Source organism: Gallus gallus, chromosome 7 (assembly GCF_016699485.2).
Source record: "Gallus gallus isolate bGalGal1 chromosome 7, bGalGal1.mat.broiler.GRCg7b, whole genome shotgun sequence".
Taxonomy (NCBI): domain Eukaryota; kingdom Metazoa; phylum Chordata; class Aves; order Galliformes; family Phasianidae; genus Gallus; species Gallus gallus.
This window is the reverse complement of record NC_052538.1, coordinates 5,546,191-5,560,388: the sequence shown is the minus strand read 5'-3', so window position 1 is coordinate 5,560,388 and position 14,198 is coordinate 5,546,191. Positions and strand designations below refer to the sequence as shown.

The window sequence follows — 14,198 nt, the reverse complement described above, 5'->3', positions numbered from 1 at the left end:
GCACATGTGGCAGGAGCTTGGCTCCATCCTGTCTGCTACACCTTTCTCTATGTGGTGGACACACAGGGATAATGTTAGTTCACTGCTCTGCAGCAGAACGCTAGTATGTCATTCACTTGTGTGGAAGACACTTAATGGGGGTGATACTTGATGTTGCGAGGAATTTGATTCCTGCTCCAGCCTTCAGAAATGCAGGTTACATTTGCCATTCCATTTTTTTTTCCAAGCAGATTTAGTACAGAATAGCATATTCGCCGTTATGACAGGAACATTGAGGAATGAGCTACTGCTTTGAAAAATGCTTGTTGTTGCTACCCCATAATTAGTATTGTTTGAACTAGTTGGCAATTATCCTAGAATAGATTTTCCACACTGTGAATGAGGTTAATTCATTAGTTACATTTGTTTCAAAGCCTCCTGAGCAATCTAATCACTCTGTAATAGTAACTGACTAACCCAAATCTTCACCCAATAAAATAACATAACTTACTATCAGAGAATGCTTAATCTATTTAAGTTTCATACTGACATTTCACTGTGGAATATGACAAAAATAAATCTGGAAAACTTGTTTCCATGCCTGCTTTCTATTTGGTTTTGATTCTAGTCTTTATGGAAGCATCAGTATTGGTAGGCACAATGATGCATCCCTAACACCCTATCTCTCATACTTTCCCTGACACACCCTGCATATTAAAAACAGCACTGCTCATGCCAACAGTTATTACATGAATAGTGAGGGTATAAGACCATGAGCAAGCTACGAACCTGTCCAAATGAACTGAAATGTTGCTTCTGACTGTCAGCTTATAGCCACTCTCCCTTGGACAAATCCAGGAGTTCTCACGTTCTTCATTTATCAGCAAATCCCCTTTCTGCTGGGTCTGCAAACAGCCCTCTATCTCTATTTATTTGTGATATTTGAGTGTATGTATGTTAAATCCCGTTACAGACCAGATCAGGATGCTTCAACTCCTTTCAATTAACATGTAACAGTGTTCGAGTAATAGTGTTCAAACAAAATTCCATGAGAATTCTTCATTATATGTACAGAAATATCAGCTTTGTGGATTGTGAACCCAATTTGTAACTTCTCTATGGAGGTTTCCCACAGACATACTTCCATTAAGGACTCACTGCTGCTTGTTTTTACTGACGTGTTTGGGCTCCTTTCCGGAAGCAAAATTTAATTGTCCACACGTTTTAAGACCAAGTTTACTAATTGCATCTCCTCAACATTTTTCCTATACTTTTAGTAGAGCTAGACTGCAGGAAATAGAATGAGGTGGATAAACAAAGTCATCTGAGAGGAGTGAGAGCTGTTTGAGATGTCGATTCAATGCTGCTTTCCACTTATTGTTATTCTTTGAAGGTATTCAGTACTGAAATCATAACAAAACCATGCAATTTAGCCTTCTGTAGTCACGGCAATGACTGGATTTGTCAGATAGGGAGGAGGAGTAGGAGGCTGGCACAGATGGCACTTGCTTATGTACCTAACCACAAAGCCATGTGGGAGCATGGTGCAATGGGAAGACCATCCTTGGGAAGATTTCATGCTCAGAAAGGAAAGCTGAGCCCTGCCCCACCTCCAGCAAGTAGCACTAATCTGCCTTGGGAAGTGTACTCTGTATGCTTTATGGAAAGCCCATTGGCCCTTCTACATGTGTGAAGAAAACTATTTGGGTTTCATGATCTATGCAGATTTAGAGATGAGCCCCAGTTTCAGTGGTTATATTGCCTTTGGCAAAAGCAGGGCAGGAAAAGCTGTCAAGTACCCAAGCTAGCTTTGGCCCAGACCAAAGAAAAACAAATCTAGATTTATTAATGTTCACACAGTGCTGCCAAAGCCCAACCCACATTGAAGGATGATGGAGAACTCCCAATGCCAGACTCCCTAAAGCAGAGTTTTATGGCTAAGAAACATATCCAGCATCGCTCTGTGCAACACAAGCAGCATTTAAAGCTAAACAATCTACAAGCACGGGAAAATATTGTTTACTGTTACAGCATTCTTACTGAGTAAACTGCAGTAGTAGCTTATTTTGCTTTAATTTTACATGGATTCTATGCAAGCTATTATGCAGCAGTAAAAAAAAAAAAAATCAGGATAAATAAAGCTTTGTAGAAGGTCTATGAATCAGGTTGTATATTAGGAACAATTTCTTCTCAGAAAGAACAGTGTTGCAGTGGCACAGCTACCCAGGGAGTGGTGGGGTCACTGTTCCTGGAGGTGTTCCAGAACAGTGGAGAGGTGGCACTGACAGACATGGTCAGAGGGCATGGTGGGATGAGTTGACAGTTGACTAGATGATCCTAGAGGTGTTTTCCAACCTGAGTGATTCTATGACCTTCATAGTGCCCATTGCTTGATATGGTTAGAAAACAGTTTTATATTAACACAGGATTCTTACGTTTCAATTATTTGTCTGTAATCGTTGCATTCATGTACAGTCAAGTCTTAGGCTACCATACATTTTAGAGCTGTAAGAAAACAAGGTATATGGTTGTGGTGGAAATGGTCAGCCTCACATGCAATAGAAGCTGCTGTATCACTGTTTTCTCTGCTCTTTGGTGTTTCTGGAAACACCAAGAGATAAGAGGTAATGCTTCTGCTCCAGAACTGGACAGAGGGAAGAAAATATGTGTTACAGCTTGCATTTAGCAGCTTTGTGCAAACCATTAACTGATTGAAATAGTTTAAGGTGAACGGAAGCCAAAATCCCCTCAAGTTTCACTAGTTCTTATCCTCATTAAAATCGTGTAGTGCTCACTTGTCAAAGCAATGACTGTATCCTTCTTGCAATTTTTGCTGTCCACGTGGGAGTTAACTACCAGGATTAGAAAACAGAACCAAGAAAACTAACAAATATACTGATCTCTATTGAGAAAGAGGAGGGAAGAGAACACAGGTATCTAAGAACATAGGTGCTCGCTCTCTCTCAGCTATTCAAACGAGCAGAAGACAACTCATGCAGCAGTCAACACCGAGAAAGCTTTAGTCCCTCAGCTTGAATTAAATACTTCCCTATTTGGGAATCAGAATGAGCAAATTGGCAGTATGTGATGGTCTGAGGGAAACCAAGTTTTCTTTGGTAACGAAAACATTGGTTTAAGTCACCAAACCAGCTCACTGGTTGCTGCTTCCTCACCCCACTGTGCAGCAGCGACAAGGTCTCTCCTCTGTCTGCAACCCTGTCCCCTTTGCTGGTTGCTGATGTAAGGGCACTCTGTGTCATATTCATGTGAGGGAGACTCCACAGATAGCAGCAGTTCGTAATGTTTGATTGCACTGCATCCAGAGCCATTTCAGAAGTATCAGGTCCAGCTGAAGCTCACAGATGGCTTCAAAGACAAAAGCTTTTCTTCAAAATCTGAACAGCTCTGCAAGGCCAGAGTTGTATCTGCAAATACTGACAATTCGCTCCAGCACTTTGGGGAAAAACAAGCCTGTTATAGGCATTATTGTATTAACTGCTGCGGTATATGCTGGTGAAACAGGTGGATAGTTTTACTCTCTGTTTCACAGCTTTGGAACTGAAATCCATCACATATCGATCAATGGTATGAACTCACTGAGGTGTGTTCTCAACTGTACGTACAGCCAGGGTGAAAGTAATGCCGCTTGTTTTACTTCGTGCTCCTCAGTGCTAATGACAGGGGTGTTTCATTACACTAGAAGTGAGCCTGACTGGACATTTATTACTATTCTAGGGTGAGTTTTTTGGCTGAGCACGCTGTTGTTTCTAACATCGCCCGCTCTTTTGCTGGGGTCGGGATAAAGCTTTGGGGGCAATACAGTGTTCTGCGTGACGAAGCGCAGGTACCATTTTGTAGGCAAACCAACAATTACTGCAACTATCAATAATTAGGCTAACGTGCTCTTTGGGCCAGCTTACGCTTATCAGGACGGTGTGAGCGAGAGGCCGGCGGGTGGCTCACCAAGCCGGCCCAGCGGCTGGAGGGGGAGGCAAAGATGGCGGCGGCCGCCTCAGCGTTCCCGCCTACATTTCCCAGAGTGGCTCGCGGCGCGCACGCCGGGCGCGCGGGGCGGGGCAGGCAGCGGGCTGCGCGGTGAGGTAACGCGAGGGGCGCGGCCTGCGTGAGCGTGAGGCAGGCGGAGGAGAAAGACGTAGGAGGCGGCGGAGCGAGCGCGGGGGGGGGGGTAGGGGGAACGGTCCCGGAGCCGAAGCGCGCTGCCGTTATCCGGTGCCGCGCACGAAGACGAGGCTGGGAGGGGAGTTGGAGGAGGAGGAGGCGGCCGGCCCGGAGCCGCGAGGCGCCCCACCCCGCCGCCGCCTTCCATGGGGCCGGGGGCTGCCGGCTCGCCCTGCCCCGCCGCCGCCGTGAAGTGACAGGGGGCGGGGCGCGGCGGCGCGGGCGGCCCCGGAGCCCCTCGGCGGGGCGCGAGGCGGCGGGCGCAGCCGGAGCGGAGGTCTGGCCGCGGGGAGGGGAGGGGAAGGAAGGGAAGGGGGGACCATGAACTACCAGCAGCAGCTGGCCAACTCGGCAGCCATCCGCGCCGAGATCCAGCGCTTCGAGTCGGTGCACCCCAACATCTACTCCATCTACGAGCTGCTGGAGCGCGTCGAGGAGCCCGTGCTGCAGAACCAGATCCGCGAGCATGTCATCGCCATCGAGGGTGAGTCGGGGGCGGCCAGGCGCCGGGCCCCGTGCCCTCCTGCCGCCTTCCCTCGGGGGCCCTCGGCCTGCTGCTGCTCCTGCAGCCGGGCGGCGCGGGGGTGGACGGCCCGAAGTTGTTGGGATGGTGCGGAACGCCCTGAGGGGACGGGGGGTCGTTCGGCGCTCGGTTCTGAGCGAGCCGCGCGCTGTGGTTGGGTGCCGTCGGTTGGGTAAACAGGGCGTGCGGCCGGTTTGCAGAGCAGGAGCGGCGTGCAAAACAGCGGCTGTGAAAGCAGGAGGCAGGCAGCAGCCTTGTGAGCTTGGGTGTGCGTGTGTCTGTCCCCAGAGGAGCGCTGCGGATGGGCTCCTGAACTGTTCGGCGTGTGTGAAGTGAGCCGCCTGCGTTGTGTAGTCTGCGGGTGTTTTTCTCAACTACGGCTGCAGGTAAAAAGAGTGAACGAGGTTGGGCTAGGAGCACGTGTTTTATAGAGGAATTGGAGTTGTTTTGCATGGTAATGTAAAGCTGTGCGTTGTGCGTGGAAGCAGCCTGCCGCTGCTTTGGAAGGGATTCAAGCTAGCAGGGGATGATGCACGGTGTCTGAAATGGAGAGCTGGTTAAAGCGATCTTGGTTTGTTGGCCTGTCTTGTCCTTAGAGCATATGTCATGAAAAAGTAGCTGAGATTGTTGCTTGAAAGGCTGCTTTATTCATCTGGCTGGTAAGCAGCGCAGCACGAACAAACAGACAGTGCGGTATTAAACATTAATACCATCAACAACATTTTGTGGAGGGGGGAGGGGGGCTGAAATCCTCTTTAGCATCGCGCACAGCGGGTCAGCAGGGCTGGCAGTGCCTGTCACACATTGAGCAGCAGAGCCAGAGGAGCGCTGCGCTGGGACTGAATGGGCACTGGAGGTTTATGCACATTGCCTTTGTACTTTTACTTCCTTGAAGCCATGGTGAGCGGCTGTCAGCTCCTGGGAGCCCTTCCTGCCTCTCTCCTCTTTCACTGAGGAGCTGGAAACTTTATATTGTGGGGAGTACAACACAGGCACTGCTGTTCCTTTCTTAGTATCCCCGGTGTTTGGGTTTCTGAGGGATAAATGATGTCCTTCAGCAAAAAAACAAAAGTATTTAGTGGTAATTAATCCGTGTTCTTGTGCTTTTAGATGTGTTGATGCATAGGATATAGTGGTGCAGCCGGGTTGGTGTTGAAGTGGGAGGAGGATGTGAAGCACTGTGTGTAGTTATCTTCACAGCATGTGACTGCTGTCAGCCTTGTCATGTAGTAGTGATTTGTTACCTAACCGTAACTTGGTTCCTTTGTCAGTCTCAGAGGCTGTAAAGCCAAAATAGCAGCCTGCAAATGTGTTTTAAAGGCAAAGCTGATGAGTAAAATTTTTGTAGACGATTTGCTGTCGAGCTTGCGTTGTACACTGAGTCATGGAACCAGTAGGTCTGATTCACTGGAAGGATTTATCTAGAAAAAGTGTCTATTTTAGATCTCTTCTCTATTTTTTTTTTTTGTTCTGAGAGCTCTTCAAGTAACTCTGAATACTTAAAAACGTCATATATTCAAAAACAAGCCCCAGAAAATCCTTCTCACCCCTGGATTATGACTCCACCAAGTTGCACGCTGTGCTAAACCTATTCGTTATTGCATGTAAGAAGAACTTGGAAGTTATGATTTGTTTTGCCTTGGAAGTCCCTGCTGGTTTGCAGAGTTTGATGTTGCAGTGATGGTTCCCGAGCGGTGCAAAGCCCTTTAAGCTCAGGGCATTGCGCTTCCTTTGCTGATAGTGAGGAGTTGCGGTGTAGTTGGCGCAGGCTGAGATGAGAAAATACAAAGTGCTGAAACAGTTTTTTTCAGTGGGGGAAAAAAAAAAAAACGTACCCTTCAAAGAATGTAGCCTCATTAGTTCAGGCTGCTTTAAACTGTAACTCCGACCAACATATGCTCCTTGATCAGCTCAAGTAATAGTTCAGTGCTTAAGAGACGTTTTACAGATCTGGAAGAGCACGTACTTGGAATCTCAAGCAGTTTGAGACTTCTGGGGAAGGAAAGGCACTATTACTTATTTACTGCCTTTCTTTTTCATTATTGAGCGTCATCGCCTTACTTAACCTTCCATTAAAAAAAGAAAAAAGGTTTCATTGGCAGCGCAAACTCTTTTCTAGGATTTGAGCTCTATTAGAGGAGTGTTTGGGTATGCTGGCTGGATCAATGGCAGCTGAAATAATGCAAAGTTAAATGGGCCTTGGAGCAGCGGTTCCTTGTGTTCAAATACAGGAGCTGTATCCTAAAAGAGCAGCTGCTGCTGACTGTTCCTAAGTTGGGTCCTGAATGGACACTTGAGTATTTTTCATTCTTTGCACAGAGGTTTCTATTCTTTATATTATTCTGGCTTAAGTGTGATCATTGGTAAAAGCATTTATGAAGTGTGGGGCTGCTTCACTAGTTTTTCCATGTATAAAAATTCTGAAAGCAGTTACTTTCAGGTTCTTGCATTTCAGAGCTGCAAAATCAAATTGAAAAACGTGTTCCTTTGTATGAAATGTATAATGAGTAGTTGGAACGTTTTAGATGCTGTCATTCAGGCTGTTGCCTTCAAGTAAAAGCTGTCTTCGTGTGTTCTGTGACTTGTGAGTTTAATTGCACAAATAGATGCATCAACACCTGATCAGTATTTGATGCTTCTTGTATCAGATGCGTACTGTAGTTAAGAATGGAGAGAAAAAAGAAAGCATCCAAAACAAACACATGAATAGACTTCAGCAGTCTTTACACTGACAGAAACCTCTTGGGTTTTCAAGATGCTGCATTCTTAGTTTGTGCACACAGATGTGTAAAGGCAGGTCATCCTCAGCGCTGTGTTGTGTAGTTCAAAGAATCATGCAAACCCAAAGCAAGGAAGTGAAGCAGTCCAAAAACTTGATTTCTAGTCCTTCACGAGAGGGCTTTAAAACAGTTGAAATGTCAATATTTTCTTGGCTGAGAGTCCATGAAAATACTTTTGCTGATATACTTGACACAGATACTGATACCTCAGGCGTTGAGCAAGGATAGTTTGCATCCTTTTGCACAGTGGTGAGCCCATCAAAACAAAACAGATCGTGCTGCAGTGCAGGGTCATAGTAGATCTCTCTAGTTAGAGAGAGGGCGAGTAGTATCTCAGAGCTCCACTACTGAAACAAAACCTCAGCAACCAGACTTAAGATGACTGGTTTGAGAGTGCTCTGAAAATGATCTGAAGATCTTTGTGGTCTGTGGGTTGTGGCTTTTTTTTCTTTTCTTGAGGCTTTTTGGGGGGGGTTGTTGCTTTGAAACTTAAGGAAGTCATACCCAGCAGTACTGAATATTTCCCTTTGTCTTAGGACTCCCCAGTCATCTCAGTGTTAGGGAGAAGACAAGATCTGTACGTGTGGAAGTGACTTGTTCATAGCAGTGCAGAGTTGTTGATGTATCTCATTAGGGGGTAGAGAAAATGGAAGAAGGTATAGACCTTGCTCTGTTTTTTTGTCAGTTGTTTGTAAAAGTACTTTGTCTTGAAAATAGAGTGGAGTGAAAACTCCTGAAGTATACATGCATTGGAGGCATCTGCTGCCTGTTGGTATGGGACTCCAGTCTGGTTTTGTTATCTGCCAAGGCCATGCTTTCCTTGGAGCCTTCTGACTTTGTGGTATGTCCTCTGGAGTGCGGGGGCTGCCCGCTGCTGTAGTGGAGTCCCCATTGCCAGAGGTGTCTGAGACGTGTGGATGTGGCTCTTGGGGACATGGTTTGGTGGTGGGATTCAGTAGGTCAGACTGATGTTTGGCCTTGGTGATCTCAGGTCTTTTCCAGCCTAGATAATGCTATGATTCTGATTATTTATTGAAAATATGGGTTCTTTTCTTTAACTTGCCAACTTTGTGATAAGGAGAGGTGAATTGCCGCTGTAAAGTCCTACTCTCTTTAAGAAACGGAGCCTTCCTGCAGGCATGCTGGTGGGAAGCTGCTAAGGCTTGTACTACAATCAGCTTTTGCTAAGAGCTGTAGCAAAGCTGCAGCTTGAAAACTATTATAGTCACGCTAAAAACTAAATACCAGTCACTGCTTTTACCTCGCTATTTTGTTGAAACAGACTTAAGAGATCTTGTATCTATGAATCTCCATGCAAGCAAACAATTAAGCCTGGGGAAGAGTATTATGTAAGACAATGGCACCCTTAAACCTCAGTAGCACTCATACTGTTCAAGAGTTCTTATTGTTGTGACTTTTTAAACTGTGAATCATGCCATGGGATTTGAAGTGATAAAACTAATGCTCCAAACGTTCCAGTAAACGACATAAAATCACTTTGCTTGGGAACTAAAACATTTAAGAGTGGTTTTGGTGGCCGATTTTGACATGAGGGTAACTTCTTGAGACAGTGTCTGGGGAACAATTTCACAGCACAGCAATCCTTTTTTCAGATTTGTGCAAGAAAGAGCAAGTGCTTTTCTGTTGTTGTTCTCAGGGATTAAATTAATGTGATTAAATCAGAGGAATCAGACGTAGGGAATCTGGTGGGGCTGCACCTCGAATATTGTGTTCAGTTTTGACCTCTCACTGCAGGAAGGATGGGTTTGAGTTGCTCGAGTGTGTTCAGAAAAGGTCTGTGAAGCTGATGAAGGGACTGAAAAACACCACCTTCTACTTTGGAGAATGGTGGAGTTTGGGAACAGTGCCTGAGAGGTGAAGAGCTCCAAACCTCAACAATATTCAGTTTTCTATGGCACTGCAACAGGGAATTTTTGTCTTTACCGATGAGAAAAGTGCATGACTGTAGTGGAAATTCTAAGTCACAGCTTGAAGCAGTGACTGAGCACCTGGTGGGAAGGCAGGGCCAACCTGGGGAGCTCAGCTGCATGCAATGCACCTGAGTGATTGGAAGGGCTGAAGCCAGGATCCACCCCTTCCCAGGCCTTGTTTATGGGTTGGCAGTGGAGGCAAGGGCATCTCTTGCTGGAGATCCCTGTCTAGCTATGGCCTTCTAGAGGTAGGCAGTTTTTCTTCCTTTGTTTCTGTGTCCACAGCTGCTGCATTTGGGCTTGTTGTCACTTGCTGCAGCCTAGGACTTTGCCACCCTACTGTTATTGCTGTGCTTTCCATTGCATTATAGTGTTACACTGATATTGAACCTTTTTGCTGTCCTGTAAAATATGGTGTTTAAATGTGATGAGAAAGTAAAGTTCAGCTGTATTTGTAAATGCTTCAGCCTGTGAGCAGAGTGTGATGAACAGCTTTTAGAGTTAAAAGATTAAACTGAATTAAAAGGATCTTAAAATCAAGAATATTTCAGTACTCTTTGTCTACATGGAATGACTTTTTCAACAACTTTTTAGTCTTCTGGATAGCTCTTGAACCAAAACTGTTTGCAGTTAATGTGTACTTCTGATTTAATTGTGGTAAGGCAATGGATGTAGCGTGAATCTTGTGATTGATGTTAGAAATAAAATAACAACAGCCTCTTACTTTGATACGTTTGGGCTACCATGGGAACGTGATATACCTGGAGCCTTAAATAATGCCACAAATAAAGGGTTGTTAAGATGACAGTGCATTTCTAACACTGAATAGCTTGGTGGGTTTTCTTCCCTTCCCTGTTGCTTCAGTGAACCGCCTGTAGAAGCAAGTACGAAAACGCAGGGTGGATATGAATGAGCTGTATAAATTGTCTTGTTTAGCAGCTTTATTTGCTTACACAGTCAGATAATGAATGTAAGCCTAATCATTAGACAGCTATTTTATTTGCTAATTTACCCTCCTTTACTTAAGAAAGTAAATATAGGCAAGGAAAGTGACTCTTAACACTACTGGAATTGAATGTGTAGCTTTGGCTGTATTGCAGTATGTCTGTGGGCTTCTTATTTGTTGATGAGAAGCTTGTGACTCATATTGGATGGTTGGGTTGTTTTTTTTTTTTGCTTGTTTGTTTGTTTTGCATTATTTTGAAGGGCTGTTTACAGCCTGGGCCAAATCTGTTTTACATTTAATTTAATTTAACATAAAACCTGGAGGAAGATCCACTTTGCCTTTAAGTTGGTAGTGCTTGTGTTCTCTGTTAAACTGAACTATTCTTCCAGCTAGTATGTTTTCTATGAATTTTTACCTCTGTCTATGTACTCTGCATTTATACTTGAACGTGTGCCCGGGTGGCCAAGAAGACTGCTGGCATCCCAGCTTGTATCAGAAACCACATGGCCAGCAGCAAGATGTTTAGGAGACATATGGATGTGGTACTGAGGAATATGTGTTAGTGATGGGACTTGATAAGTTAGTTTGATGGTTGGACTTGGTGATCTTTGAGTTCTCTTCTGTTTTAAATCACTACGATTCTACATTTTCCAGTTACATAACCAGCAGGAGGACAGACACAGCAAGATAGTTGTCGCTGTAGAATTCTGTGGCATCTTGTGACTGGTAGTGTGAGAATGTACGAGTTCTGTTATTTCACTGCTTCCGCTTAGCATGCTCAGAAGAAAAGCCAGGAAGCCTGTCTTTTAGGTATCACAGCAACTGTCTTCTCTAGGGGAAATATGCTAAAAGCATGGCACTGGCTGCCAAGGCAGCAGTCATTTAAATGTATGCCACTTATCTTCACAAGTTTTTGTATCTGAGTTAACTAATTGTGAACCAAAAATTGTTAACCTTGGCGGACCATGAGCCAGCAGTGTGGTTAGGAAGGCCAGTGCCATCCCAGCTTGTATCAGCAATAGTGCAGCCAGCGGGAGGTGACCGTCCCCTTGTACGCAGCTCTGGTGAGGCCGCACGTCAGTGCTGTGCTCACTGTTGGGCCCCTCACTGCAAGAAAGACACTGAGACCCTGAAGTGGGTCCAGAGAAGGGCAACAGAGCTGTGATGGTCTGGAGCACAATCTTATGGGCATCGGCTGAGGGAGCTGGGGTTGTTCAGTGTGGAGAAAGGGAAGCTCAGTGGAGACCTCATCGCTGTCTACAACTGCATGGAAAGAGGTTGTGGCAAGGTGGGAGTTGTCCTCTTCTCCCATGTAACTAGCAATAGGATGAGAGGAAACAGCCACAAGTTGTACCGGGGTTGTTCAGATTGGATATTAGGGAACATTTTTTCTCAGGACGGGTGGTGATGTATTGGAACAGGCTGCCCAGGGAGGCGGTGGTGCCAGCATTCCTGGAGGTGTTCAGGAAGAGGGCAGATGTTTCTCTGAGTGCTGTGGTCTGGAGCTGTCACGGGCATGGGTTGATGGCTGGACTAGATGATCCTGTTGGTCTTTCCAACCTTAATGATTCTATGAAAAGCAAGGCATCACCTGGTTAATAACCCCAAAAAAGACATCATAGGTTCTTAAATAAGGTGATGACTGGCATATGTATTTGTACTAATTAATGTTGAAAACAAGTGTAGTAGACAGACTTATGGACAAATTAGACTTCAGCTGCCTTATCTGAATTGTTTATAGTACAATTTTGAAAGACAGCTTTTACACAGAATAGTAGTTCTTGGATAACTGCAGCGTGGTACTGGACAGCAGATGTCATTCCTCATTAATGACACATAAAAGTAGTTGCCTTTGAGTGCAGAATTGCCTGTGTTGTCATCAGAGTCTAATAAGAATGGATCTGGTGATTTTAGGATGATGAAATGACAGTCTAGCACAAGAGTAAGATCACTGATCTGTGGACATCAGGTGGAACACTATCTGTAAGGCCTGGAATAAATCAAAGCTGTTCTGCCTTTGGGCTGGGATAATAAAGATAATTCACTGAGAATAGCCTCAAGTTCTCAGTTACACATGCACGGGATGCAAAAGTTTTATAATGGATAGTATGGAAAGCATTATTGCATAATATTGGACTTGAATGTGAGCTATGAAGAAACAAGCCTTTTGGTTTTCCTCTCTGTGTATGTGGTGAGCTTGCAGTGTGATGGAGAAAAAACAACTCAGTGTTCAACCTTTTCTGAATTGAAAGGGAGAGGTTTTCATGAGGATTCTTCAAAGAGTATTTGAGATATAAGAGCTGTATGTAGGTGGTTAAAAGGGTGTAGCAAGAAATGAGAAGATAACATTGATGGAAAATAGAGCTTGTGGACAGCAAGGGAGGCAAGGGAATGATGTGTAGCATGGGTGAGTGCTGAAGCAGTTGTGAGGTTGGTCATTTCCTGGTAGTTAAAAGCCTCCATAGCAAAAGCCTTGAATGGTTACTTCACCCAGTATGACCTTCTACTACTGCAGTTGCAATCTTCTGTTCTGCACACTTAATGTGTTATTCTTGAGATCCATAATTGATGGTACTAAGACTTTCTCTGGGTTTGTAAGTGAGATACAAAGAGACATTTCAGATATTATCTGTAAGTGTTTGACTGTTGGAAGCATCGTTTAATGCAGTGGGATTACCCTGGGACAGAGGATAGACACTTAGTTCCTTGCAATGCTTGTCCTGAAGGATAGATGGAAGTAACTGGGAACTTAATATTTGCACTAAGATAGAAAATGATTTAAGAAGGTAATGAATGGTGCTCTCAGGAGATGACATCAACTGAATTTATCTGTAAAGCAGGGGCTTTGCTCTCTTAAGTACTATTGTTAAAACTGCAAGAATGGTAAGAACACAAAATCAGTCATGGAGAGGAAAAAACAGCACAGAAAAGATCTCTTGAAAACAAAACCTTCAGGAATTCTGAAAGGGTATGAAGGGGTAATTGAACTGATGTGATATTCTGCTTAGGTTTGAGTATTGATTTAAACCTCATGTGATGTTACGAGTTAGGCTTTGGTGCTTCATGACATACATAGACTAAATAACTAGTATTTCTGTAAGCTCCTGTGGTCTTTGTACTGCTGGTGAGCACCAGTAGAACTGGCGGGTACTTATGATCAGGCAAAGGTGGAATGCTCTTGGAAAAACCTCCTATCTTAGTCCTGGTAAGAACCAGGTAGGTCAGAGGTGGGAGCTGCGAGATCACATCGCTGTGTGATGCATCCAGCTTTGTAACTTTGTTAGTATTTCCAGGGTACCCTCAAGTCTTACAATGGGTTTTTTTTTTCTTTGTGCTGCTGTGAAAGAAGCCTCTGGAGAATTTGTGTGTTTGTTGCTTGAGTTTGGAGTTGAAAGACTTCTGTGGGTTTCTGGGCAAGCATCAGATCCCTTTGCACAGGATGCTAACAGTGCGTAGCTGCTTTGCCTTGAATGAGCTCGTCAAAATCAACAATGTTACTGCTGTCCTCAGAACATCAGGAGAACCTTCAGCTGCAAGCTTAGTGCGTTTACTGCTTTCCTATAGATGTTTATCATCTTCCTGTGGCAATTCTGTGACTTCGGTGTGAATCTGCAGGCTCACCATTGGAGATGAGTATGTGAAAGCAGATTGTGGAAAGCTGTTCCTGCACCCTGTCGGCATCTCATCTGTGTCATTACTTTCTGATGCAAAATTCTAATTTTAACTGGTATTAACTAATCTTCAAAAATACTTCACTGCTACAGGATTGCAGCATTCGATAGTGTTCAGATGTACAATGATACATTAGCTTATGGATGGGACTCGTGTTACAAAACGGTATTTGAGTAGGGTGGAGCTGA

General features: G+C 44.6%; 1 protein-coding gene across 7 annotated transcripts in view; it reads left to right on the top strand.

The window, feature by feature from the left end:
• Positions 1-4,081: 4,081 nt before the first annotated feature.
• AGAP1 (ArfGAP with GTPase domain, ankyrin repeat and PH domain 1) overlaps positions 4,082-14,198 on the top strand; it is a 295,523-nt gene continuing 285,406 nt past the window's right edge. For 5 of the 7 annotated variants that reach the window (XM_040703942.2, XM_004942493.5, XM_421880.8 and 2 more), the window contains exon 1: positions 4,082-4,642. In XM_040703942.2, coding sequence (XP_040559876.1) covers positions 4,480-4,642 — 163 coding nt within the window. In that variant the 5' untranslated portion in view covers positions 4,082-4,479. Of the gene's footprint in view, positions 5,582-14,198 lie in introns of all 7 variants that reach the window. The other 2 variants (XM_046943831.1, XM_046943830.1) reach the window with 2 other exon arrangements.